Consider the following 26,364-nt stretch of genomic DNA (forward strand, 5'->3'; position numbering starts at 1 on the left):
GCTCTGCAGCCTCTGCAAGCCCCAGGGACCTCCAGCAGCGGCTCTCGAGCCGCCAGGCCACGCCTAGTCCCAGGCCTCCGTTGCTAGGGACTCGATTCCATCCGTTGCCAAGGCCTCGGCCTCCTGAGAGTCGGAGGAGCTAAGGAGAGGGGCGGGAGAGACGGGCGAAATCTCGCGATTTCGGGCGAGATCTCGTACGGCGGCTCCGGCGGCGGTTGCTAGGAGACGGAACTCATTGCCGAGGCTCCTGGAGCTGAGGGCCGCGGCGGAGTTTGCGCGTGTGTGACCGCGGGGGGGCCGATTCGGAAGCAAGATGGTGAGGATTGGGGTGGGGGTGGGAGGCGGGGAGAAAAGAGAGAGCGGCGCACCCTTTCTTCCCCGCCCCAAAGAGGGGGCAGGCCCAGAATAGGGGTAACCCGAACTCGGGGCCTAGTCCCTCCCATGTGACAGACCCGGGGCTACTACACTGGCGCTGGTCCCTGATGCTGCAGCGATGGTGAATGATGATGCTAGGTACCCTCTAGGTAGCGCGTTGATCCTCTCCGCCTCTGCAGAAGGTGAGGGACTTGCCCAGGGTCACACAACTGATGGCACGTATGGGGCAGGATTCAAACTCAGGACGTCCTGACTCCAAGTCTAGTGGCCTATTCACTCACTGTTCCATCCCACTGCCTGTCATATTATCTCCGTGTTACAGATAGTCATCCAGATATACATTCATGTGTATATAAATATATGCATACAAATCTATGCATAGTCATGTGCATAGGTGCATATATGCATGCATGTGAAAACAGCATAAATACATGCACGCATATGTGCACAGCATATATAGGCACACACAATATGGGTGGATATACACGTGTGTTGTATGCATGGCAATGTCTGTATACATACTGTGTGTACACATGTGTATCTATAGCTGTATATACATCTCTGTAGATATATCCAGCTATATCTCTAGAGATATGATGCAGGCGAATCCCTAGGGATCTCTCTAGATATATCTCTATATAGCTGTAGATATACACACTTAGATAATATGACATCTAGATATAGGTATATCTACAGAGAAAGAGATCTATCTAATAGATATCTAGATATCTGATATTAGCTATAGACTCATAGGTATATAATATGACATCTAGATAGAACTAAATGTATCTCTAGATATCTCTATATAGCTATAGATAGACATGTATAGAATATGACATTTACATAGATAGAGGTAGAAATAGAGGTAGACATCTTAATATATAGCTACAGATGTACATATTCATATAATATGACATCTAGATAGAGAGAATATATATATCTAGGTGTGTAGCTATATCTACACACATGTATATAATATGACATCTAAGTAGATATGGCTATAGCTAGATAGAAATAGATAATATCTTTATATATAGCAATAAATATACGTATTTATAGAATGACATCTAGGTAGATAGAAATAGATATATCTCGAGATATATACACACACACACACACACATTATATAATGACATCTAAATAGATATAGCTAGGGGCATCTAGGTGGCGCAGTGGATAGAGCACCAGCCCTGGAGTCAGGAGGACCTGAGTTCAAATCCAGCCTCAGATACTTGACACTTTGTCGTCCATATTTTGCTGATGAGAAACTTCAGGCAGACAGAGGTTTAGTGAATGGCCCAGAGTCACACAGCTCGGAAGTATCTGAGGCAGGATCCAAACTCAAACCTTCCTGGCTGCCAAGGGCAAGTGCTTTGTCCATGGTCCCAGCTAGCTGCCTGTCATATTGTCTCATCTTATAGATGAGGAACCTGAGGCTCAGAGAGGGGAAGTGACTTGCAGAAAGCCACTGACCTTGTCTAATTAAGCAGAGCTCAGATTTGAACTCGGCTTTCCTGTCTCTTTCCTGGCACCATATCCTTGGAGCTCCAAAGCCTATGACTCTCTGTGACTCCCCTTCCCCAGCCAGCAGAGCTTCCCAAACAAAGGACTCTTTTTGGGGGGGGGGGTGCTGGGCAATGTGGGCTAAGTGACTTACCCAGAGTCACACAGCTAGTAAGTGTTGTATCTGGGGCCGGATTTGAACTCAGGTCCTCCTGAATCCAGGGCCGGTGCTTTATCCACTGCGCCACCTAGCTGCCCCCAAACAAAGGACTCTTATGCCTCCTTGTCACCTTTGGGAAGAACGAAAGAGCCCTGTCCAAAAAAGAGGCCATAGGCCAATGGAAAGAACATTGGGTTTGGAGTGCAGGGACCAGACTTCACATTCTGAATTTGCTTCTCACAGAATCTCCTGCAAATTCCTTCCCTTCTTGGGGCCTCTTTCCTTTGTCTATAAAGTAAGTCAGTAGTGAACTAGACAGTTTTTAAAGCCACTGCTGGGTCTAAAACCTTTGATCTTACTTATGGGGGACAGAGACCCAAGATTGCTGTGTGCCTTGCCTGTTCTCATTTACAACTGACCCTTTCCAAAGGGGGAGTCAGAACTGCCCTCCCCTGTCATGTCATCATCTATCAGTAGCATTGCTTCTGGGGCAGGTGACAATCAGGCTGGGTTGGTTCTTTGATAGTGTGACTTTATCACGCTCAGCACTATTGCCACACCACAGAAGGATCCCCACACGTCACGAGCATCATCAGGGTGTGAGGGTTGGAGGATCAGGTAGCCCTGAATCTGTCACTGCCTTTTTATTTGATTGATGGGGCAATTGGGGTTAAGTGACTTGCCCAGGGTCACACAGCTAATAAGTGTCAAGTGTCTGAGGCTGGATTTGAACTCAGGACCTCCTGAATCCAGGGCTGGTGCTCTATCCATTGTGCCACCTAGCTGCCCCCACTGCCTTTTTAAACAAAAGAGAAGTCGTTGTCCTGAGTGTCACTGGACTCAGAATCCAGACGCGTTGTTCCTGTCCTGGCTTTTACCTCCTGATGACACAAAGGCAGATTGGGTAATCTCCCTGGGCTGCCATTTCCTCTCCTCCAAGAACATGGTGATCTCTGAGTTCCCTTCGAGCTTTAAGTCTCTGGGCCTTTTTGGTATCCAAAGTGGAATTAGACACAGAGCAGGGTGGACAAGAACCAAGGTGAGGTGAGGCTCTGTGGCATTGAGGGCGTGGACTCCATAAGCACCTCCAAAGGAATCGTGTTTGAATGCAGTGACGGCAAGTATAGAAAAAGAAAGAGGTTTCCCATTCTCCTCTTATTAAAGTCATTAATGAGCTGTCTGGCTTGCCTGGCCTTACGCTGTGATAACTCGGCAGTTCTAGAGGGGTACACTGTTTCCTTCAGATTCAACAAGTGAAGTCAATGGACTTTTATTAAGTTCCTACTCTGTACCTCTGAAGTTGATGGAACTATGGGCGGGGCGGAGGGCATTGGGGATACAAAGTCAATTAGGCATGGCTCTCTGCCCTTCACAGAGTTTATAATCTAGTGGGGCGACAAGATACATGCTTGTGTGGATAACTATAATATATGAGAAAGTGCATCAGTGTTGCAAAACAAAATGCTCTCTAAGTTCCAAACTTCTGCAGAGTGGTGTTCTTAGAAGCTGTTTAATATTAGTTGTTCCCACTTTCCTTGGAGAAGTAGAGTGACCATAGCTATAGAGTATTACATTTACTGTCAGATGAGACTATTGTGTTGTTTGGTTTTGTTGAGTGTGTGTGTGTGTGTGTGTGTGTGTGTGAGAGAGAGAGAGAGAGAGAGAGCGAGCGAGCGAGAGAAAGCTTTGTTACAAGGGAAGGTTCACTGGGTAGAGGTATTCAGAAATGAATGTGATTTTTTTAAAATAAGAAACCTTTTTATTTATAGTTTTGGGTTCCAGTTTTTATCCCTCTTTCCTTCCCTCCCCTTCCCTGAGGTGGCAAGCAATGTGAATGTGATATTAAAACAAAGACGTCAATAAAACCTTAAAAAATAATTTCTCAAAGAGGAATAGAGAAATGGGGCTTTTTATCTCTGTCAGTTTCTACCATTTTAATGTTGCCTTTTCCTTGACCTATTAAAATTCCTCTTGCAGCTTTTCTGCCTTAGTAACCCAGCTTTATATGCTCATTAACACTTCCCAGTACAGTTGGTAGTGATTAATGGAAGTAGATTAATTGCCAGGTCCCCAAGCAAAACTTTGCACTGATCCAAGATAGACATTCGCCATCCATCACAGTCAGGGCTGGACTGGCTCTCTTTTCATTGGCTTTCAAGCTCTGCTGTTACATTTGTAAGAATAAGAGAGTTTTCTTCCTGTCCAGGAAGGAATAGGGCTTCAAACTGAAAGCCGAGTTCTGAACATTTGCTAATGGCTTCCTTATTAAATCCATAACACATTTCTACTTTGTGTGCTTCTAAAGTTAACACTGATCTCTTAATTCTCAGATCAGACGAATTTTCCTCAAATCTTGGTGTGTGTTTTTTTCCAAATTCTTAGCTTTTGTTATTCTGAACTTAATAAACAGTAACAAATAAAAGTATAGAATGACACAAGACAATTTAGAACTTAAACTCTAACCAAAAGATTAATTAAAAAACCTTGTAACAGATAAGCATGGGCAACCCCCGCCATTGGCCATGTCCAAACATGTTCCATTCTGTATCATGAGTCCATGGTGTCTCCCTCATCTGCTGGAGATACAATGGGCAGCACTATGTGGATCAGAGTTCTTAAGTCTCTCAGAATTGTTTGTCTTTACAGTGTTGTAGTTATCGTATAGATTGTTCTCCCAGTTCACTTGCTTCCATCTTTGTCATCCAAAATTGTCCCCTTTCATTATTTCTTATGGCACAATCATATATTCTGTTACATTCAGCTGTTACCCTTCAGTGTCTGGACCTTTAATTCAACAAAAAGTGTTGTTTTCAATATTTTTATGCAATATAAGCCCTTTCCCTTGGGGTAGCTAAGTGGTATAATAAAGTACTGGCCCTGGATTCAGGAGGACCTGAGTTCACATCCAGCCTCAGACACTTGACACTTACGCACTGTGTGACCCTGGGCAAGTCACTTAACCCTTATTACCCCACAGGGAGGAAAAAGAGTCTCTGAGTCAAAGGGGATGCACTGTTCAGTTTATTTCTAGGATGTAGTTTCAAATTGCTTTCTAGAGTGGTTGTACACAGCTCTACCAACAACAGTGCTTCATTGTGCCTGTTGTCCCACAGCCTGACTAACAATTTTCATTTTCTTTTTGTAATCTTTGCCAATCCTCATTCTTCTTTTAAAAAATTATATAATTTTTCCATCAGCAAAAATCCATCTTTTCTCCCTCCTACTACAAGTTCCCCATGAGAACAAAAGAAAATCAAACCCTAATTACGTATATGTACAGTCAAGCAAAAGAAATTTCTGCATTAGCCATGTACAACAAATATATTTCAGTCCATACTCTGAGTCCATCACCTGCCTGTCAGGAGGTGGGGAGCATGTTTTATCATGAACCCTCTGCACCTGCAGTTGGGCATTGTATTGATCAGAGTTCCCAAATTTTTCAGTTACTGTCCTTACCATATTCTTGTCTCTGTATAAATTTCTCTTCTGGTTCTATTCCTTTCATTCTGCAACAGTTTATATAAGTTTTCACAAGTTTCTCAGAAGCTACCTTTTTTCTTACAGAACAATAGTATTCTATCACATTTATATACCATACCTTGTTCCACTATTCCCCAATTTATAGGCATCCCCTCAGATTCACATACTGTGTGCTCTCTCACTCTCTCTCTCCTCCCCCCGCGTGTGCACACACATATACACATACATCCTTAGGGTTTGTTTTGCTTAGGATAAAATCCTCCCTTAATTTGCCCTCCCTTTAATTCCCCTTTCCCCTGTTTCCTGTTGAATGAAAACAATTTTTGTGCCCATCTCTGTGTGTATGCATTCTTACCTCTTTTGATCTGTTCAGATGAGAATGAGGTTCAAGTGTCAGCCACTCTCCCCCACTGAAATAAAACTGGAAGAATAAGTGATTGGCTTCTCTTTGGTCTATTTTAATTTTTAGGGAGTTTGCTGTTAAGTTTGGGTAAGGTTTTGTACTGTTAAGGGCTTAAATTCTAGCTAAACTGTCTAAAATATCTATTGAGTGTTCGCCAATAAATTATAAGCTTTAGCAAGAGTTAGGCTTTTAAACATTTATTAAGGAGAATAAGAATTTGGTAAAGAGAGAAAGAAAGGCTTACATTCGTCTATCTATTAAAGGGAGAGCGCATTTCTAGCTCCGCTCTCCATCAGAGTCCACAGGAAAGAGCCCCAGTCAGAGCTCCAGGCTCCCCCTTCTTCCTCCCACAAGCAAACGTCACTTCCTGATGCCAAAGAAAAGACGCATGGTCTTGCCCTCAAAGACCTTCACTTCATGGCAGAGCTTTTCTACAGTAAGTCTCCAGCAGGTGGCGTCATTCCAATCATTACAGTATCTGTTGTGCCAAGCTGTTAATTCAGTTTCCAGTTCTTTCTTCCATAGCTCTTATTTCTTTTCCAATTTTTTCTCTAATATTCTCATTTATAAAATATTTTAAAACTTTTTTTAAACTCCTGCTCTATCTCCTCCATGAATTCTAGTTGGATTTGTGCCTGAGCTGTTTCTCTTTGAGGCTTTGTTTGTAGATGTTTTAGAGCAATTCTCTCCTAAGTTTATGTCTTGAGTGATCCTGTCTCATCATAGCTTTTTATCATAGGATTCTTTTTGTTGCTGTTGTTGTTGTTCGCTCATTCTTTTCAGCCTCACTTCCTGACTTCACATTTGATGTTAGGCCTGGGTTCTGTGCAAGGAAATGTCTGGGTTGGTCCTCCTACTGCTTTCTTGGGGCGTTGAATGTTATGCTGTTGCAGGATCTCAGGGCAGCTCTGGCTGTCCCCAAGTGGTCTGATGCAAGGCAGAGTCTGATTGCTGCCTTCTGGTCTCAGCTTTGCAAATGACCAATGATAGACCGTTGCTAGATTCAGCCTGTGGTCAGTCTACTGGAGTGCTCTACTAGTTCAGATTTCCAGCCCATCTTTGGTCTAGAATTGCCTCTCTGGTTATTCCTCTGCCGGTTTCAGACTGAACTCTTCTGTTCCTGGTCTCTGCTTGCTTCTGAACTTGCTCCTCTCTCAGGATACCATTTAGGGCTTGAGACCCTACGAATGGGGAAGGGAGGGAAGGTCCTCTCTCAGTCCACCCTGAAACTGTGACCTGGGCATGGGGTGTGGGCAACAGTGTTGACAGTTCACCCTGTCTTCATTGTGGTACTTGGTACCTGCTGCAGTATGGGTCTGTGGGTGCCTCCTATGGGCTGGGACCACTTCTTGTTCAAATTCCCAGCCCTTCTCTGGGCACTAGTGTGATCCAGGTGGTACAAGAAGGTCATGCTGACCTGAGCTGGAAAAATTATTCACTGGTACTTTTTCTTGGATTTCCTCATCAGGCTTCAGTCTAGTTCATTCTCTAGATCAGTCTGAAGGAGTCAAGGGGGAGGGAAGGGTCACACTTCATGGCACGACTCCCTGCTACTCCGCCATCTTGGCTCTACCTCAGCCAAACCTCATTCTTCCTGACCTCCCTATAGCATTTGGCACTAGTGACCATTCTCTCCTCCTTGATATTCTCTCCTTTTGTTTTTTTGTGACACAGCTTTCTCTTGGTTTTCCTTCTACCTGCTGACCTCTCCTCCTTTAATATCTTTTTCTGGATCTTCATCCATGTCACATCCCTTCCCTGTCCTAGGCCCTCTTCCCTTCTCCTCTCCTCCTCTTCACTCCCCTCCTCTCTTCCCTTCCCCCGCCCTCCCCTCTCCTTTCCTCTTCATCCTTTTCATGATTTTGTCATCTACCTTTAATTTAATTATAATGTCAGATGACTCCCAGATTCAGTCATAGTCTCTCTCCTGAGCTGTTTTTCAAACCATATATTCCTTAGCTATCTCAAACTCAATATGTCTAAAACAGAACTCATTTATTTCCTCCCACACTCCTCCACTTCTTAACCTCCGTGTTTGAGGATACCACCATACTTATTATCATGGTTCACAACCTCAGAGTCACCCTCAGCTTCACACTCTCACTCATCTCACGCAGCTCCTTCGTGGCCAGATCTCATTACTGCTCCCTCCTGTCTTGCCTGTCCTCTTTTCTCAGCTCACACTGCCAGTACCTTAGAGTTCAGGCCCCAGACTCTTGCAGCAGCTCCTGCCTGGTCTCCCTGCCCCAGGTCTCTCCACATGCCAACCGTGCTCCACACAGTTGCCAAAATGATATTCCTAATGCATAAGTCTAACTGTGTTACTCCCTGCTCCAAAAATCCCCATGGCTCCTCATTCCCTCTAGGATAAAACAGAAGCACCTCTGTTTGGCCTTTAAAGCCCTAGAGCACTTAGCTCCAGCCTGTCTTTCCAGCCTTAGGCTCTTACTCCTTTTGAACCCTCCAGCATCCAACCCACTCTTGGCCTCACCTGCAGGACCCTCTCTCCTCCTTACCTCTTCTGAGAATCTTCAGGGATGCTTGGCTCGATTCCTCCATGGAGCCTCTGTTGGCCTTCCGCTCCCACATGGCTCTGCCATGTTTGCATCTGCTTCATGTGTCTTTCTTTTGTAGAGACAGGGATGGGTCCGTCCTGCCTCCCCGAGCAGAATAGCTTGTAAGCTCCTCTGTTGTCTTTTTATCCCACATGCCTTGCACGGTGTGTGCTGCGTACAAGGGTTAACAAATACATGATTGTGTGGCCACATGCATGTGATTAAGTCATGAGTAAGGAACGTTGGCAGAATATTCTTGGAGTGGACATTTCTGTTGGGAAGAACAACATCCTAAATCGTAAGGAGACGTTGCCCCACTCTCTGTGGTGTGTCAGCAAGCCTCGTCACATACACGTGTTAGCCAATGAAATCATCCGGAGACTGACTCCATCGAGCCTCTCCCTTCTGCGCTGTGACCACCCATATTTACTTGTGATTTTCCATGTATTTCAGGCACCCAAAAAGAAAGGAGGAGGAAAGAAGGGGAAAACAAAAGCTACGCCCATCATCGATGGCATCCCGCCAGAGGAGATGAACAAGGAGCAGGTAGGAGCTGGGCCTGGACTGCCCTCGCTAGCCCCAGATGCGAGCCCTGTGTTGGGGCCTGTGTTCGAGTCTCCTGGAAGGTCAGCGGATTGCTTGATGCTTGGTGTCCTGCTGTGGCGCTACAGACTGCCGCGTTAGAGGTCAGGGGATCTCTGCTGCCTTTGCTCAGCCCTCAGCTCCCCACCCTGCTTGATTCCACAGGTGGAGGAGCACATCGTTCGAATCAGGGAGGAGCTGGACCGGGAGAGGGAGGAGCGCAACTACTTCCAGCTGGAGCGGGACAAGATCCACACCTTCTGGGACATCACGCGGAGGCAGCTGGAGGAGAAGAAGGCCGAGCTGCGCAACAAGGACCGGGAGATGGAGGAGGCCGAGGAGAGGCACCAAGTGGAGATTAAAGTGAGTGGCCGCTCTGGCTGGGCACCAGGGCTCCATGTCATGGGCCGGGAGAGACCCAGAAGGTTGGGCAGGGTGGCCCTCTGCCTGTGCCAGGAGGGTCACTGCCCGGGGCAGTGTAAGTGCAGAGTTGGTGCCCACAGGCCTGTTTTTGTGGTGCGGGCCGGGCTGTGAGGGAGGCCCCATGAGCTCTGCATGTGTCTCGGCCTTTTCCCTTAGGTCTACAAACAGAAGGTGAAGCACTTGCTGTATGAGCACCAGAACAACCTGACGGAGATGAAGGCCGAAGGGACGGTGTCCTTGAAGCTGGCGCAGAAGGAGCACCGGACCCAGGAGAATGAGATGCGCAAGAACATGCGTTGCCTCAAGGTGGAGCTGAAGGAGCAGGAGCTGGCCAATGAGGTGGTGGTGAAGAACCTGCGCCTGGTACGTGTGGGAGTGCTTTGCACGAATGCGTGTGTGTGTGTGTGCAGCGCCCAAGATAGTACAGCCAGGGATACAGGTTTATGGGGAGCCCCGGGGTGCCCGGCCCTCTCCACGGCCTCCCCCGGCTTCTTGGGAGCTTTGCTTTTTTCTCCAACATCCGGTACTCTTCCTGAAGGTTGTCCATTACCTTCAGGAAAAAAAAGTCTGTGGCCAGCCCGGGGAAGGCTCCAGCGATTCAGACCGTGGCCCTGAGCTCTTGTCGATATTTTTCTTTTGAGATCACGGCTGGGTAAGGAGCTGCAGGAAGTGTCCCTGCTTGTAAGACAAAGTGCGTCATGGGCCTGATGTCGGGAGCCCCTCCTGGGAAAGAAAGCCATTCCCAGCCTAATGAAGCAAACCAGAGAACATTAGTCAGACCCAGGAGAAGCGGGACGTGGCCTTTGTTAGATGGGCATGAAGGCACACCTGGCCGGCTCCTTTGGGTGGGTGGATGGGGGGGGGGGCCTCCTCGGGTGACCACCCGCTTCGCTAACCTCAGTAACACGCACTCAGTACCATAGTAGACCGTTAACACTGGTGATCCTGCAGAGGCTGTGCACATAACGCCAGCCAGGAGACTCGAGTTCTGAATCTGCCACAGACACTTAGCCGTATGACAGCAGGCGAGTCACTGAACTTCTCAGGGTTAAGAAGGGCCTCCATGGACCTGAAAACCAGAAAAGATCCTGCTTGCATCATCTGCCTCACAGAGTTATCGTGAGGAAAGCGATGTCCAAACCCTAAAATGCAAAATCTGCAGAAGTCATTCATCGCAGCCACTGTGTTATCTGAAATGTTCTAGCACTAGCTGGGGTCTCTGAAATAATGCAACTTATAATTTAAAGGCTATCGCACCAGTTTGGGCAGTAAGCATTTATTATTAATTAAGATCACATATTAGTAAAGGAGTGACCACGTGTCTGCCTGACTTCCCTACTAGTTACAGGCCTTACAAGCCTGAACTGTTACGTACCCAGCCTGAAGAATCCCAGGAAAGGGGCCGGGGAGAGAGAGTAAGAGAAGAGTAATGGGACAGCTAGGTGGTGCAGTGGTTAAAGCACCGGCCCTGGATTCAGGAGTACCTGAGTTCAGATCCAGCTTCAGACACTTGACACTTACTAGCTGTGTAACCCTGGGCAAGTCACTTAACCCCCATTGCCCCGCAAAGAGAGAGAGAGAGAGAGAGAGAGAGAGAGAGAGAGAGAGAGAGAGAGCAACCCTGGTGTCCCCAGGGATTTTTATCCTCCTTCAGGTAGAGGCAGGTCACCACACATTGACCTTAGCTAATTGGTAAGCATCATTCAGTTCCATTGATTGACATGACTTGGGGGGTGGTCAAGGTGTGTTTCCTCCCCTAGCTAATCAGAAAGGTCAATCTGCTGAGGAAGGGAGAGAGCCGCTCACACTAACAAGTCTGGGTTTCTCCTAGAAATCCACCACTAATAATGACTTTCTCACACCACCTAGATAGGAGGAGTAAAATAAGGTCACTTTGCAGAGTGTGGCATTTTATCACCGGAGCTCATGATTCTCCCTCTTCACAGCATCCTAGGGCTTGTGGGTATAAAATGGATTTCAGAATCAGTCATCGGCTGGTTTAATCCAGAACACAGACCTGGGCTGGCCTGGGCTGGCCTGGGGTGGTGAGGCAAACTGAAATGCTCTGCTTCACAAATAGATGGGGAGTCAGGCTTGCATGGAGCAGGTAAGAAACCAGGGACAGAGAAGCATCTGCCTTGTGGAAGAACACTTACCTTAAGGAGGAAGACGTGTCCTTCTTCTCCAGTCTGTGAGAGGGTCGGGCCATGAGGAATGGGCTTCTGTATGGGGAGTTACATAAGCACCTGTGCCTGGGGAATCCCTGTGGTCCTGAGAATGTCATCCTACAGCCAGGCCTAACTGTCTCCTAGGATGGTGAAGACACTTCTCAGGACCGTTTTCTCCAGCATGATGCATGGTTTCCTAACACTAAGTCACCCAAGCCAGGGTCCTTCCAAGCAGCAAAGGGACCTGGGCAGTTTGCGCAGGCTGCCCTGACCAACCATTGATTTTTGTGCTTCTCCTGTAACACCATCATTTTTCTTGACAGAAACACGACGAGGAGATTACTCGGATGAGGAATGACTTTGAGAGACAAGTGCGAGGTTCGTTGTATTCTCTTGTAATTTCCACTTCTGCTGGGCCAGATGGTGGGGCCTGGCCAAGCCAGCTTCCCTCCCAGGGCAGCGTCTGTCCCTTGGGGGCTGCCGAGGAGGAAGGGGAAGGGGCCGTTGCCAAGGCGGCTCTGTTCCCTCACACCTGCAGGCTGGATGGCTTTGAACAACTGTAAACAAGGTTCTGGTGAGATTCCCCAGCCTCTGCTTCAGTGTCAGGTGGGATACTGCACATGGTCCTTCTCCAGAGCGTGCAGACAGAATCCTTAGAACATCCTTCTCCCTGCTTCCGGCCCTTTGCTCAGCCACCTGTCTAGGCTCCCAGTCACTTCTGTGCCTGTGTCTAGCACTACAGCTTCTCCAGGCAGTCAGTCCGTAGCCTGATGGTTCCACTAAACTTCCTTCAGTACCACCAGTCTCCGAGGGAGCATCTGGCGGTGGGCCCCGTGTTCCAGAGTCCAGGAGAACCTGATAAGCTGTCCCTGACCCAGGCCCATTAACATTGGAGCCTCCCCATTGCTTGTATGCCCCTGGTCAGTTGCTCTGTGTGCTGTTACCCTTCAGAGATTGAGTCCAAGTATGACAAGAAGATGAAGATGCTTCGCGATGAGCTAGATCTCCGGAGGAAGACAGAGATCCATGAAGTGGAGGAGAGAAAGAACGGCCAGATCAACACCCTGATGAAGAACCACGAGAAGGCCTTCAGCGACATCAAGAACTACTACAATGACATCACGCTGAACAATCTGGCACTCATCAACTCCCTCAAGGTAATCCTGGCAGCTGTGGGGCCACTGGCCATCCAGCTGTGAATGAAGATGGGGATGCCTTCTTACCCGCTGGGAGGCCTCGCTGTGAGACCACATGAGGTGACGATTACACTGAGCGCTTTATGTCTGCACCAGCACTCCCTACCTGCTGCTTAGATTAGCCTTGGTGGGGCAGCTAGATGGCGCAGTGGATAAAGCACTGACCCTGGATTCAGGAGTACCTGAGTTCAAATCCAGACTCAGACACTTAACACTTACTAGCTGTGTGGCCCTGGGCAAGTCACTTAACCCCAATTGCCTCACCAAAAAAAAAAATTTTAATTTAAAAAATTTAAAAATTTTTAAAAAATAGATTAGTCCTGACCAGGTCCCCAGAGCCAAGCAGAGGCTGGATTTGAACCCAGCTCTTCAGCATAACACCCACTAGGCCATGCTGTCTCTTAGCTGATTTTATCACTATTTTATAGTAACTATAATAATATTTATTAATAATAAACAATAATTTTATTATCATTATAATGATAATAACTTATCATTATTATGTGCCCATGAACATTTCTGTTGATTTCTCACTGATTAAGACTGATTTTCCTCCCGTCATCTGAAGAGTCAGTTCCCTAAAAGGTGTGGAGGTGCTCATTGGAAATGTTTCCCCTGGGAACAGCGGTGTGCCTACTTCCCCTGCCCCTCTGTGTCTGCCTTACGTGCCGTCCTTTTCTCTGCAGGAGCAAATGGAGGACATGAAAAAGAAGGAGGACCACTTAGAAAAAGAGATGGCAGAAGTGATGGTTCAGAACAAGAGGCTGACAGACCCTCTGCAGAAGGCCCGGGAGGAGCTGCTGGACTTGCAGAGGAAACTAGTCAACTATGAGAAGGATAAACAGGCCCTGGCTGTGAGTCTCCCAGAGGGAGGGATTCTGGGTGTGGTTGGTGTAGCCGCTGGCGCTCATCAAAGGGCTCACGGAGAAGACGCGGCCGTGGGTCGGTGCTCTCAGGCCTGACTGACCCCTGCTTGTTGGTCACACGCTCCCCTGGCGCCCCATTTATCGTCCTCTCCCTGGGAGTCCCAGCAGGGCCGCTAAGGAGTTCTGGTGGATTATCTCAGGGAAGTAAGTCCAGGGGAGAGGGAAGAATGCTTCCACCCCTCCTCTTGCCAAGATGCTGAGCCTGGTCCAGACCATACCGGCCACATTGTCAGCAGACGCCACCTGCGTCTGAGCTGCGTCTTTCTGGGGGTTACTTTTAGCCTTGCCAGCTCCCAGCGCCTGTGAAGCCCAACCCCTCTTTGTGCTTCTTTCCCTCTCCTTTGGTCTCCAGAGTTCTAAAGCCCGTCTGAAGGTCACTGAGAAAGAGTTGAAAGACCTGCAGTGGGAGCATGAAGTGTTGGAGCAGCGGTTCAGCAAGGTGGGCGCGTCCTCAGGGGCTGGGGGGGACTAGAGGGACACGGCCTCTGGGGGGTGACAGCCAGCACATCCTCGGGGGCTGTCAGCAGACTCTCTTCTGTTTGGACATCTCCCTCCCCTCCCCCAGACCCGGCACGACCCCTCAGTGCTGGTTTTGTCAGGAATGACCCTCACAAAGGTCACTCCCTGTGACTATCCGAGAATGACATCCACACCTTCCTGTATGTCAGCTGGAACAACTCTGTAATAGGCGTCATCTGACTGTTCCCCTAGTCCTGATCCCTGTTGTAGGGAAGTCTTTAATTGTTCTCTGCCTCAGTGACTCCATTTGTAGACTGGGAATAACGTTCCCTGTTCCTCTGTTGACTCCTCATGTCGTTATGTGCTGTGCTTATCACAAGAAGGGCTCTGGGTCAAAAACGAAAGTCAGTGTCCTGTCAGTGAATGAAAACTTGGACCACTTGTCCAGTGAAACTGTGAGACTGAAACCCGATCCCCACCTTCAGCAGTACGCAGCTGAGGGACGGGAAAGGGGGGCCCGCCTGGGTGCTGCTCTTCAGCCAAGGTTTCGAAGTCCTGGCTACTCTGTTGCTATGGAAAGAATGGCAAACATGGTGCCTGCCCTCAGGAAGCTCTCATTCTAACGGGTGAGACCATCCACAGTGACTGTGTGCATATAGTATAAATGGAAGGTGACGGTGGAGGGAAGTCATAACAACGGGGCAGCCCAGCCAAGGCTTCTGGCAAAAGGGGGTCTTTGAGCTGAGTCGTGAAGGAGGCCAGGGAAGCCAAGAAGCAGGCAGAGGAGGGAGAGGCCCCTTGCAGGTCTTGGGAGCATCCCCGTGGAGGAGAGGGATGGGAGGCCAGCATAGCTGGAGTATAAAGAAGGTAGAGGGGAATAAAGTGTAAGAGGAGGCCAGGCTGTGCAGGACCTTGCATGCCTTAGAGTATCCTGTGCTTGATCCTTGAGGTAACCGCGAGCCAGTGGGCGTCACTGAATGAAGTGGTTAGGAAAATCCCAGCTGAGTGGATGGAGAACAGATTGAAGTAGAGGGAGACTTGAGGCAGGGAAGCCTGGGGAGTGGCTGGTGAGTGAAGAGAGGAAGCCGTGTGTGTGAGCGATACATGAAGGAAACAATGATAAGACTAAAGAACAGGCTGGAGATGTGGTGTGAGTCTGAACGGGGAGTTGAGGAGGACACTGATGTTAGGAAGATGGGAAGGGCTTGGGGGAAAGATGATGAGCTTACACTTGAGATGCCTTTGGGTCTTCCAGCTTGAGATGATGGTGACACCGGCCTGGAGCTCAGGACAGAGCCTAGAGCTGGATGTATAGGTCTGGGAATGATCTGTATCCCAATGATAGCTTTCCTGCCTGGTACCTTTCTGAATTTCCTGGGTTGTGGTTATGTTTCAAAATGGTGCTTGGGAGGGGCGGCTAGGTGGATAGAGCACCGGCCCCAGATTCAGGAGGACCTGAGTTCAAATCTGGCCTCAGACACTTGACACTTACCAGCTGTGTGACCCTGGGCAAGTCACTTAATCCCCATTGCTCTGCAAAAAACAAAAAACACAAAAACACAAAAAACCCCCAAACAAACAAAATGGTGCTTGGGGACAGTTAGGTGGAGCAGTGGATAGAGCACTGGCCCTGGATTCAGGAGGACCTGAGTTCAATTCTGGCCTCAGACACTTGACACTTACCAGCTGTGTGACCCTGGGCAAGTCACTTAACCCTCATTGCCCCTCGCCCCCACCAAAAATGGTGCTTGGGTTATCGACACAGACTACAGACAGTGGACGGTTTCCTGTTGTGGTAAAATTATTGGAATTTGGCTGACTCATTTGGGAGGGACCACACCTGGCCTGCTGAGGTCAGAAGGAGAAACCTCTCTCCATAGGCAGTTGTTAAAGGACATCCTTAACTCTCCGTATATTAAATTTGGCCCTCACACTGTGTTAGAGTGAAAACTTTGTTTCAGAAATGTTCCTGTTGCATGTGGTCTATTAGTGCTTTGTAAGATATTTTAGGGGATTTTATTTTCCTTTTAAACTAATTAAATTTGTGGCTTTTGAATGTAACCAATTAGAGGTTGATGTAGAATCCCCAGAAACAGGTTCTCCCTTAACACTAATCACAAATACAGCAATGAATAGATGGATGGGTGGATGAATGGGTGGGTATGTGGATGGATGAGTGGATAGAGATATAGTTATATCTTATTCAAAGAATGAATTGGGCAGGATGTCTTCATTAGGATGCTGATGGACTAAAATGATGGAGTGTTCCAAGATATTGGATCCATTTTCTTTTGTTGGTAGATGTAGGGAGAAGACTTCCAGGTCCTCCCAGCTGCTCGTGTCTTCTTTTCTGAGATCACCCTCCATCTCGGTTACATAGACCTTCTTCCCCATTAGAACGTGAGCTTCTTGAGAGCCGGAATCCACACTGCCTTTCTTTGCATGCCCAGTGCTTAGCGCACACAGGGTCTACAGTTACATAATGAGCCCTTCATGAATGCTCGTTTACTGACTTAAGCACGAAGAGAAATAGAGCTGGTAGTGAAAGATAATTTTGTGATAGCTCTTAGTGTTAACATCCTGGCCCCATAGAGGATCATGAGGCCAGGAGCCTGCCTTCCTTTCCTTCAGAAAGCAGGTGTTAATGGAGAAGACAGTGAATTAGGAGTCAGAAGCTTTAGTGTCATTTAGCTTGTAAATGTGACCTAAAAGAGTTTGGATATCTTCTACTTGTTATTTGATTTTAAAAGTTTTTTTTAGCATCAAATATCAGAGGAAAAAAATTCTCCTGATAGAAGTAAAGACATATGACTTAAAATTTGGCAACAGATTTCTTTTTTGTTAATAAAAGTATTTTATTATTTTCCAGTTACATGTAGAGATAGTTTTCAACATTTATTTTCATAAGATTTCTAGTTTCAAATTTTTCTTCCTCCCCTGTTCCCAAGACAGCAAGCAATCCAATATAGGTTATATATGTACAATCACATCAAATACATTTTCTGCATCAATCATGCTGTGAAAGAAGAATCAGAACAAAAGGGAAAAAGCTCAGAAAAGAAAAACAAAAAAAAGTAGAAATAGTATGGTTTAATCTGCGTCTAGATTCCATAGTTCTTTTTTTCTGGATTTGGAGACTATCACAGTTGATCAATACACAATGTTGTTGATACTGTGTACAATGTTCTCCTGGTTCTGCTCCTCTCACTCAGCATCAGTTCATGTTAGTCCTTCCAGGTTTCTCTGAAATACGCCTGCTCATCGTTTCTTACAGCACAATAGTATTCCATTACGTTCATATACTATAATTTGTTCAGTCATTCCCCAATGGATGGGCATCCCCTCAATTTCCAATTCCTTGCCACCACAAAAAGAGCAGCTATAAACATTTTTGTACATGTGGGTCCTTTTCCCTTTTTTATGATCTCTTTGGGATATATACCTAGCAGTGGTGTTGCTGGATCAAAGGGTATGCACAGCTTTATAGCCCTTTGGGCATAGTTTCAAACTGTTCTCCATTGGATCAGTTCACAGCTCCACCAACAATGCATTAGTGTTCCAATTTTTCCACAGCTTCTCCAACATTTATTATTTTCCTTTTTTGTCATATTAGCCAATCTGATAAGTATGAGGTGGTACCTCAGAGTTGTTTTAATTTGCATTTCTTTAATCAATAGCGATTTAGAGTATTTTTTCATATGGCAATAGATAGCTTTGATTTCTTCATCAGAAACTGCCTGTTTATATCCTTTAACCATTTCTCAATAAATGGATGATTTTGATTACATTAAATTTAAAAAGTTTTTGTACAAACAGAAGCAATGCAGCCAAAAATAGAAGGGAGGCAGAAAGCTGGGAAACAATTTTTATAGCCAGTATTTTTGGTAAAGGCCTCACTTCTAAAATATATTGGGAACTAAATCAAATGTATAAGAATCCAAGTCATTCCCCAATTGAGAAATGGTCAAAGGATATGAACAGGCAACAGATTTCAAAGAAAATTCTAACTCGCAAGCCGCCGCCATTGTTGTTGTTGAGTTGTCTCAGACTCTGTGTGACCCCTGGACTCTGTCCATGGGGTTTTCTTGGCAAAGATACTGGGGTGGGTCACCATTTCCTTCTCCAGGGTGTCCTCATTTTTTTTTTAATTAATTTTGGGGGGGGCAGAGCAATGAGGGTTAAGTGACTTGCCCAGGGTCACATAGCTAGTGTCAAGTGTCCGAGACTGGATTTGAACTCAGGTCCTCCTGAATCCAGGGCTGGTGCTTTATCCACTGTGCCACCTAGCTGCCCCCAGGGTATCCTCATTTTACAGATAAGGAACTGAGGCAAATAGGGGTTAAGAGACTTGCCCAGGTCACACAGCTAATAAGTAAGTGTCTGAGGTTGGAACAGAACTCAGGTCTTCCCGAGTCCAGGCCCAGTTCTCAGTCCATTGCCCCACCCGGCTGTTCAGCAAGCCACAGAGCCTGTTGATTTGGGGAAATCTTTAGCCCATTGATTCTATTTGTCCTAGGTTTGAAATTTGTGAAACTTTAACCATTTACAGGCATATAATAGAAGTGATTGTTCTCTGGTTCTGAAGAGTCCAAAGCACCCAACAAGTGCTTGTAGATGTGTCAGCCACGGCCACTCTCCTTGACTCTATCTGTGGTTTTCTCGGCAGATGCTGGAGTGGTTTTACCATTTCCTTCTCCAGCTCATTTTACAGATGAGGAAACTGAGGCAGACGGGGTAAAGTGACTTGCCCAGGGTTACACATCGAGAAACTGTCTGAGACCAAATTTGAACTCGAAGAGTCTTTCTGACTCCAGGCCTGGTGTTTTGTGCACTATGGCGCCACCTAGTGTCTCGTGGTCAATATTACAGCCCTGGTTTTAGCTGGGAAATTAAGGCATGGGACAGTCCAGTGGCTTGCCCAAGACCACACAGTTAGACAATGGTGAAGAGAAAGGAGGAAACCAGGAGTCTTCCCTGAGACAGAGCTTGGCCTCCCACTCCTCTCTTCCTCTTTCAGAGGGTGGTTCCTCTAGTTTTCACCAAGTCCAGATCCTTTCATGACATCCTTTTGAAAGAGAAGGGCTTCCTGCCAATTCTGTGCACTAGAGATTTCCCACATGTTCCCCTGTTAGGGCAGTCCCTGGCCTCTGGGGAGTTTGTGCACCTGTGAAACATTGGCATGAAGTGTAGGATTTGGTTAACAGGATTACAGTTGGCAGCTAGGGTGTCTCCTGCTGCTGTAGCTGTCTCCCACTGTCCTTGGAGAGGTGACAAAAACATCTGTTAACAAAAAACAAAACATCTGTCCTTCTCCCTCCTGTGAATGACTATTCCAGGGGTCTTGTTAATGACCAGTTTCCTTGAGAGATGACTTGGTTTCTCCCCATGTCCCCGTCTCCTGAGCCAGGTACAAATAGAGAGAGATGATCTGTATTCCAAGTTCAGCAAGGCCATCCAAGAAGTACAGCAGAAAGCTGGCTTCAAGAATCTGATCCTGGAGCGCAAGCTGATGACTCTGTCGAACGTGATGGAGAGGAAGGAGGTGCAGTTGAACGAGATCCTCTCCGCCTCCAACCTTGACCCCGAAGCCCTCTCGGTGGTCTCCCGAAAGCTGGAGGTACGGGCTCTTCAGAGGGGTTTCTTGGTGCTGAAACAGGATTGGGGGGGGTGGTGGCTGCCCCACTGTGCTCTCCATAAGACCAGTGAATTTGGGGGCCCAACAACGATCCACTGAAGACTCAGTCCTGCTCTGTGGATGGTTTTCCTGATCGTGTCCATTGGACCTTCTTAGCCAGCTGTGTCTCTCTGACAGTTAAGTGATGATAAGTTGGAGAGAGAGAGAGATTCTAAAAGTCTCTTTGATGGTCTGCTTTCCTCCTGGCTCTGGCACATAAATAATTCACCGAGAAGAGCTGGTGGCTGGCTCTCTGTCTGTTGCACTTGACAGGCAGGAGGGGTGGGGGGGTGGATAAATGCTCCTTCTGGCAAAGGGACCATTAGTTGTGCCCTACTGGTGTGGTGGGCAATCACACAACTAGCCGCATAATGGGACAGCAGGTGACTTTTCCCTCATGACTGATGCAGGAATCAGGCCCTTGGCACTTACTTGCCCTCTTGCTTTAGTCTCTGGTTAAGAGAGTTGAGAAGAATGCCCACTGGCCAAGTTGGAAGACCCTGCATTGCCTCCTCGCTCAGCCGCCTACTTGTTGGGCAAGTTAGGTGTGCTCTGAGGCTCAGTCTCCCCCATGTGGAAGGTGTGGAAGTTCCAGATATGGTTTCTAAGATTCCTTTGACCCTAACTGTGTAATCCTAGGGTTTCACAGAAAGAGCAGGTGGCACAGAGTGGGGAACTTGGTGGTGCCACCACAGGAAGTCACAGCCATTGGGCGGGTTTGGTAAGCTGAGGAAGGCCGGCGTCCGTGCTTGCTACTGAGCAGGCCCATGGTGCTTCGGGAGGGATAGAGGGAGCCAGAAGTGAAGCAAGGCAGTGACCCATCCGGTTAGGTCTGGCTGCCATGCCCTGGTGGGCACCCCACTGCTCTAAGTGCCTGACATTCAGAGGCAGCAGTGTGTGGTGTTGAGCTTCAGAGTTGCTTATCACAGAGACAGATCCACAAGAACAGTGGCTCCCATGAATGGAGAGGAAGCCTTCCCTCCCGGTCTGTGGAGCTGCTCCTCTGCATCTATGACTATTCGGCTTGTGTTTGGGGATCCCTCCTCGATGTCAAATTAACCTGAATGCTCCGTGGGCTCTCCACTGTGGAAGGCGCTCTCAGTTCCGACCCCCCCATGGTTTTTAACAAGAAGGGAGGGTGTCTCACGTACAAAGCTCTCTGCACTGGCCTTGCCCTTGAACCTTTGGAGGCAGAGGAAGATGGCGTCTTAAACATGATTCTCTGGGACGTGTTTGCTGGCCTCTCCCATCCCCTGCACAAGCCTTACCTGGCTGTGTGTGAGCCCCCACAGCTTTTGCCATGAATAGCATGCAAGAGAAGTGGGGAGCTTTCCTCTCCACAGAGGGTACATCCTGGCCTCCTCCCACGTTTAGAAAGCAGAATGGAGGGGGCAGCTAGGTGGTGCAGTGGATAAAGCACTGGCCCTGGATTCAGGAGGATCTGAGTTCACACGGAGGTCACACTTACTAGCTGTGTGACCCTGAGCAAGTCACTTAACCCTCATTGCCCCCCCCAAATACTAAAATACTAGAACAGAATGGAGCCACTTCTGCTGTACCTGGAGGCCCTGTGCCCATCAGAGTGGTTCCCTTTGGAGCCCACACAAAGCTTGGCTGAATAGATGGGTTCCAAGCTTTATCCCAATCCATGTATCAATAGACGCCTTGCTCCAGAAAGTGTCCTGTGTGGTGGGAATCTGAGTGGGGCAGAGAACCCCTGAGGAGTCCCAAGTCTGAGAGGGAGAAGGCTCAAGGGGTTAACTGACTTGTCCCCTTCCTTCAGGGAGTCCGGTGTTGTTTTATTCTCTTTTGACAGATGCGCCATTTTGAGCCGCACTGAAGTCACGTGATTTGTCCAGGCTCACCCCTGTTCAGTGGTAGAATGGGGCCTAGAAGGCGTCTGCCCTTTCCCCTGCTGGGGCCCTTTTCCTGGCCCACACTGCTCTCAAAGTGAAGCTCCCTGGAGGGCTAATTAGCCAGAGGAAGCTGTCAGAAATAGTGCTAGACCAGCCAGCACCAGTGTGGAGGGCACATTCACATTCCTGTCTCAGAGGGGAGGACAAGTGGGAGGCAAGCTCCCTTGTTCCCCCACCCCCTTCACCCAGTGGTAGCAGCTGTGGGCTAGTGGTCAGAGGCTTCCTGGGCACTGCCCTGCTCTGCTTGACCGCCTGCCCCTGTAGGGCTGGGGTCTTCTTTTTGGTGCACAAACTGACTCTCCCCTTGACTCAGGTCTTATAACCTGTTTGATTTCCTTCTTCAGGATGTTCTGGAATCTAAAAACAGTGCTATCAAGGACCTGCAGTATGAGCTTGCCCGGGTGTGCAAGGTGAGACGGTGGCTGGGAAGGGACTGTGGGGCAAATGGGGCGAGGCGAAGGGGATGCTGACGGTTTGAAAAGGCGTTGGGTCTGTCTCTGCACCTCCTCATCTTCTCTGGAATCAGTACGAGGGCTGACGCGGTTAGTGAGGGCCCTTGGTGCCCATGGAGAGCACGCTTGGTGTTCAAGCTTCCCTGTCCTTACACACCAACCACACCACCCTTGGCTTAGCTTCTGTCTTGGATTTGGAGTCCTCCGGCCAGGGTTCTGAGTCTAGGTCTGCCATTTGTTAGCTGGGTGACATCGGGCAATTCCCATGACCTTTGAGACTCAGTCACCTCCATATCCCAGGACCCTCTTCCCTTCTAGGGAGGCCTGACACATCTGCTAAGGCTCTGTGATCTCCACTTAGTTACATGGCCATCACCTGCTTTCCTAAGGAGGAGGAGGGAGGGAACCAGTTTAATCTTACCCATGGCCAGCAGCCTTGTACAGGCTATTTCACCAGAAGGGATTTACCAGGAGTGGACCTCTTCTTTTTGGGGGTTGACCTGGGTGGCATTTATTATTTTTTCTCTCCAAACGTCCAGCAGCAGCATTCACAGAGATGTCAGTGAATGAGTGGTTTGGGGTAATAATTTTTATACACGATCCCGGGCCATCCCACAAGCACCTGCTTCTGGCTGATCAGCTTCCGCAGGAGATTCTCCACCTCACCTCCCTCACTGGTTTGGGGTCCTTCAGCATCTGCCTTCAGTTCCTGGATTTCCTCTTACTTCTGCCTCAGTCAGGAGGTCTGCCCCTTCAGGGTCTCCAGGCCTACTCTAGTTGGCCTCTATAGGGGCTTTAGTATTGTTGTTTTTTTAAATGTGCTGTTTAACCTTATCACCCTCTGTTCCCTTCCTGGCCACCCCGGGCCCTGATCTCTCTCAGGCCACAGCCACTTCTGGGGCCTTCTCCTCCCATATTACACTTTAGGAATTGTTGCTCTAGACTTAGAATAATTGGATGCAGTTGCTCAAGATGCTTTTAACCATTGCCATTTGGTCCGTTTTTCTAACTTGGCTATTCAGTCATCAGTGACTTTGGCCCTGGGAATGCCGGGCACACAAGGTTGTCCTTTTGTAGTTGTGCTGGAAGACAGCAGGGATTTATGGAAGGTGGCCACAAAAATGACTTAGTGGGGCAGCTAACTGGCACAGTGGATAAAGCACCAGCCCTGGATTCAGAGGACCTGAGTTCAAATCTGGCCCCAGACACTTGACACTTACCAACTTTGTGACCTTGGGCAAGTCACTTAACCCTCATTACCCAGCAAAGAAAAAAAGTGACTTAGTTAAGGTGAAGTGTTTAATTCTGTTGGGGCACATAGTCACAGAGGGAGCATCTCTGGCCAGGCTTTGACACCTGCCAGGCCCATTGTGACCTTCTTGTGACACTTACTCTGAAGGACTTTCTTGTGTGTTAGAATGTGCACCAGAATCCGGCTGCAGCACAGTCTTTGCCAGTGGCGCCCCGGCTCAGGCAGGTGCCACACAGTTAGTCAGTCTTGCTTAACGTCTGAGGACCAGCCTGGATAAATCAGAGAGGCCCAGGCACCTGTTAGAGGGCCCTCAGTCTGCACTGGTGAAGGCACTCGCCCACACTGATAGAATCGAAGACCCTGCAAACGCTAGCGGGAACGCCCTTTTTACCCACCAGGGTGGGGGTGCGCCTGCTGGCTCGTTCCCTAGCAGGTCCCAGCTCTGCTCTCATGTGGCTTCTGTCCCTTCAGCTCCATCTCAGCCTTGCCTCTCATCAAGCCCTCCTGCTTTCTTTGCCACCACTGTAGCTTCCTGGCCTGCTGTAGCCCCAGTAGCCACTGCCTTTGTTTATCTTCCCAAGCCCTTCTCCCAGCCCTAACAGGAACATCCTTTGGTTCTTTATCTTGGTGAAGGGAATTTTTAAGATGGGGCAGGGGCAGTTAGGTGGCACAGTGGATAGAACACCAGCCTTGGATTCAGGAGGACCTGAGTTCAAATCCAGCCTCAGACACTTGACACTTACTAGCTGGGTGACCCTGGGCAAGTCACTTAACCCCGATTGCCTTACAAAAAAAAAAAAAAAGATGGGGCAGATCCATTATGGACAGACCCTCCTCTATAGATAATTGGTTATCAAATGGTGTCACTCTCAGTCACTTTCATTATCTTGTGCTACGAACAATGTAATTCATTCACACTGTCCCCTGGAGATGGTAAGTACCAGTGGGTCTACCTTGGTTTCCAGAAGTCCTCCCTACATTTCTGATCATTAGTCTCATTCATTATGGCCACATTGTACATAAACCCAAAGGAAGGTAAGCATGGGGGGGGGGGGGGCAGCGCGGATCTGGAAAGACGGCATCCCAGTCAAGACTATAGTCAGTTCTTACACCTCAAGGGAGCAGGAGACCTATTGTTCCTCCTCATCTTTCTCCATTTTGGCCCTTTCATCCTTCACTTTCCCCAAACCCCAGTCCCCTCTAAGACCTGGGAAGAAAAATAAGACAAAAATCTGTATGGGGTTTTTTTGTCCAGTAAAAAATGCAGTCAAGAGAAGGGGGAAACGCTCAGACCAGGGCTTGGGATTACCTGGACTTCAGTTATCCAAACTTCCTGTCCCATGAACATTGACAAATGAATATTAGCTATAGGACATTCCCAATTGAAACCTGGTCAAAGGCTAGGAACAGATAATTTTCAGAAGAAGAAATGCAAGCTGACAACAAGCGTATGAATAAACACTCCAGATCACTAATAATGAGAGAGACAAAGTGAAACAACCCAGAGGTTTTACCTCTTACCCAAAGGTGACAGAAGATCAATACCGAAATGTTGGAGGGACTGTGGGAAGATGGGAACAATAATCCGGGTTGAGGATGCTGTGAATTGGTCCTACCATTCTGGAAAATAGCTTGGAATGGTACTAAAAAAGTCCCTTTATCCCCCTGATAACCACTGCCAGGCCAATACCCCCCAGGAGGTCAAAGATGGAAGGAAAGGTCGTATATATACAAAAGTATTGATAGCAGCACTTTTTAGAGTAGCAAAAAACGGTGGGTGGGGGGGTGTGTGTGTGAGTAACTGATGAACAAATTGTGGTGATTGAATGTAATGGAATATTAGTGCAACCTGTGGAATCTGACCTGCTGGACCAAGTATCTTTGAAACAAGGGTTTTGTTTTTCCTTTTTTCCTTTAAATGGGGATGGGGGGTGGTGGGAGGATGAGAAAATACATCTTTGTTAAGTGAAAAATAAAATAAAGAATATCGATGCAGTAAGAAATGATGAATATGAAGATTTCAGAGAATCTTGGACTCATCTGAACTGATGTAGAGTGAAGTTAGAAGAACAACTTGCATGATGACCTCAGTATTGTAAAAGAAAACAAGAAAAGAAAAGAAAAAGATTTCTGCAAAGGAAAAAGAAAGGGAAAGGCTTGCTGACTGCTAGGTGCAGGCCTGGGGGATGATGGCTGGGAGGTTGCTGGAGGTTAAGGGCAAGGTCTATTTTTTCACACTGGTCGAGGTCTTGATTTTTTCCTGGTACTTATTTGTTACTAGGGAGGGTTCTTTTAAGTTGGGCCACTGGGAGCAGAGAGAGGGAAAGCCACAAAGACAAAGCTAAGTCAGAGTCAGCCTAGGAATAAGACTGTAGCTGCCCCCCAGGGTTGCCCATCTGACCTTCCCTTGCCTTGCTTTTTCTGCAGGCTCACAACGACTTGCTGCGAACCTATGAAGCCAAGCTCGTTGCTTTTGGCATCCCTCTGGATAACATAGGGTTCAAGCCTCTGGAGACGTCGGTGATAGGACAGAACCTGGGGCATGGCCCTGCCGGGCTGGTGTCAACACCGACGTAGCCTGGCTGGAGCACGGCCTGCCCTCCTCCCCGGCCACAGACATTCTTTAGGTCCTGATGCTGCCCACGGCTGAGGGGCTGAGGCCTGGTGAAGCCGCCACAGATGGTTGCTCTAGATCGCGCTCCTTTTCATAGACTTAAGGTCGGTTATTTTTTTAAACTATATCATCAGCAGATGACAATTTTTTACCTTGTCAACGTTTCCTTGCCTTACTCTGTCCCAAGGCTGCATTAAAGCGGGCCGGGTATAGGAGAGAAACTATG

The 26,364-nt window shown here is 47.9% G+C and overlaps 1 protein-coding gene across 2 annotated transcripts; it reads left to right on the plus strand.

The window, feature by feature from the left end:
* The first annotated feature begins 185 nt into the window (after positions 1-185).
* Positions 186-26,217, plus strand: GAS8 (growth arrest specific 8). 2 transcript variants are annotated; one of them, XM_043986791.1, is made up of 11 exons: positions 186-316; positions 8,930-9,022; positions 9,224-9,421; positions 9,638-9,844; positions 11,973-12,027; positions 12,601-12,806; positions 13,532-13,699; positions 14,124-14,210; positions 19,638-19,847; positions 22,165-22,230; positions 25,952-26,217. In XM_043986791.1, the coding sequence occupies exons 1-11, from the start codon at positions 314-316 to the stop codon at positions 26,099-26,101; spliced, it is 1,443 nt and encodes a 480-aa protein (XP_043842726.1). In that variant the 5' UTR covers positions 186-313; the 3' UTR covers positions 26,102-26,217. The 2 variants fall into 2 exon arrangements, with proteins under 2 accessions (XP_043842726.1, XP_043842727.1); XM_043986792.1 differs by lacking the exon at positions 186-316 and adding an exon at positions 465-557.
* Positions 26,218-26,364: the final 147 nt, after the last annotated feature.

Source organism: Dromiciops gliroides, chromosome 2 (assembly GCF_019393635.1).
Source record: "Dromiciops gliroides isolate mDroGli1 chromosome 2, mDroGli1.pri, whole genome shotgun sequence".
NCBI classification, from domain to species: Eukaryota; Metazoa; Chordata; class Mammalia; order Microbiotheria; family Microbiotheriidae; genus Dromiciops; species Dromiciops gliroides.

Coding starts and splice junctions, on each gene's coding strand:
- GAS8 (XM_043986791.1), top strand. Junction 9,023..9,223: donor AGGAGATGAACAAGGAGCAG/GTAGGAGCTGGG, acceptor TTGATTCCACAG/GTGGAGGAGCACATCGTTCG. Junction 12,807..13,531: donor CACTCATCAACTCCCTCAAG/GTAATCCTGGCA, acceptor TTTTCTCTGCAG/GAGCAAATGGAGGACATGAA.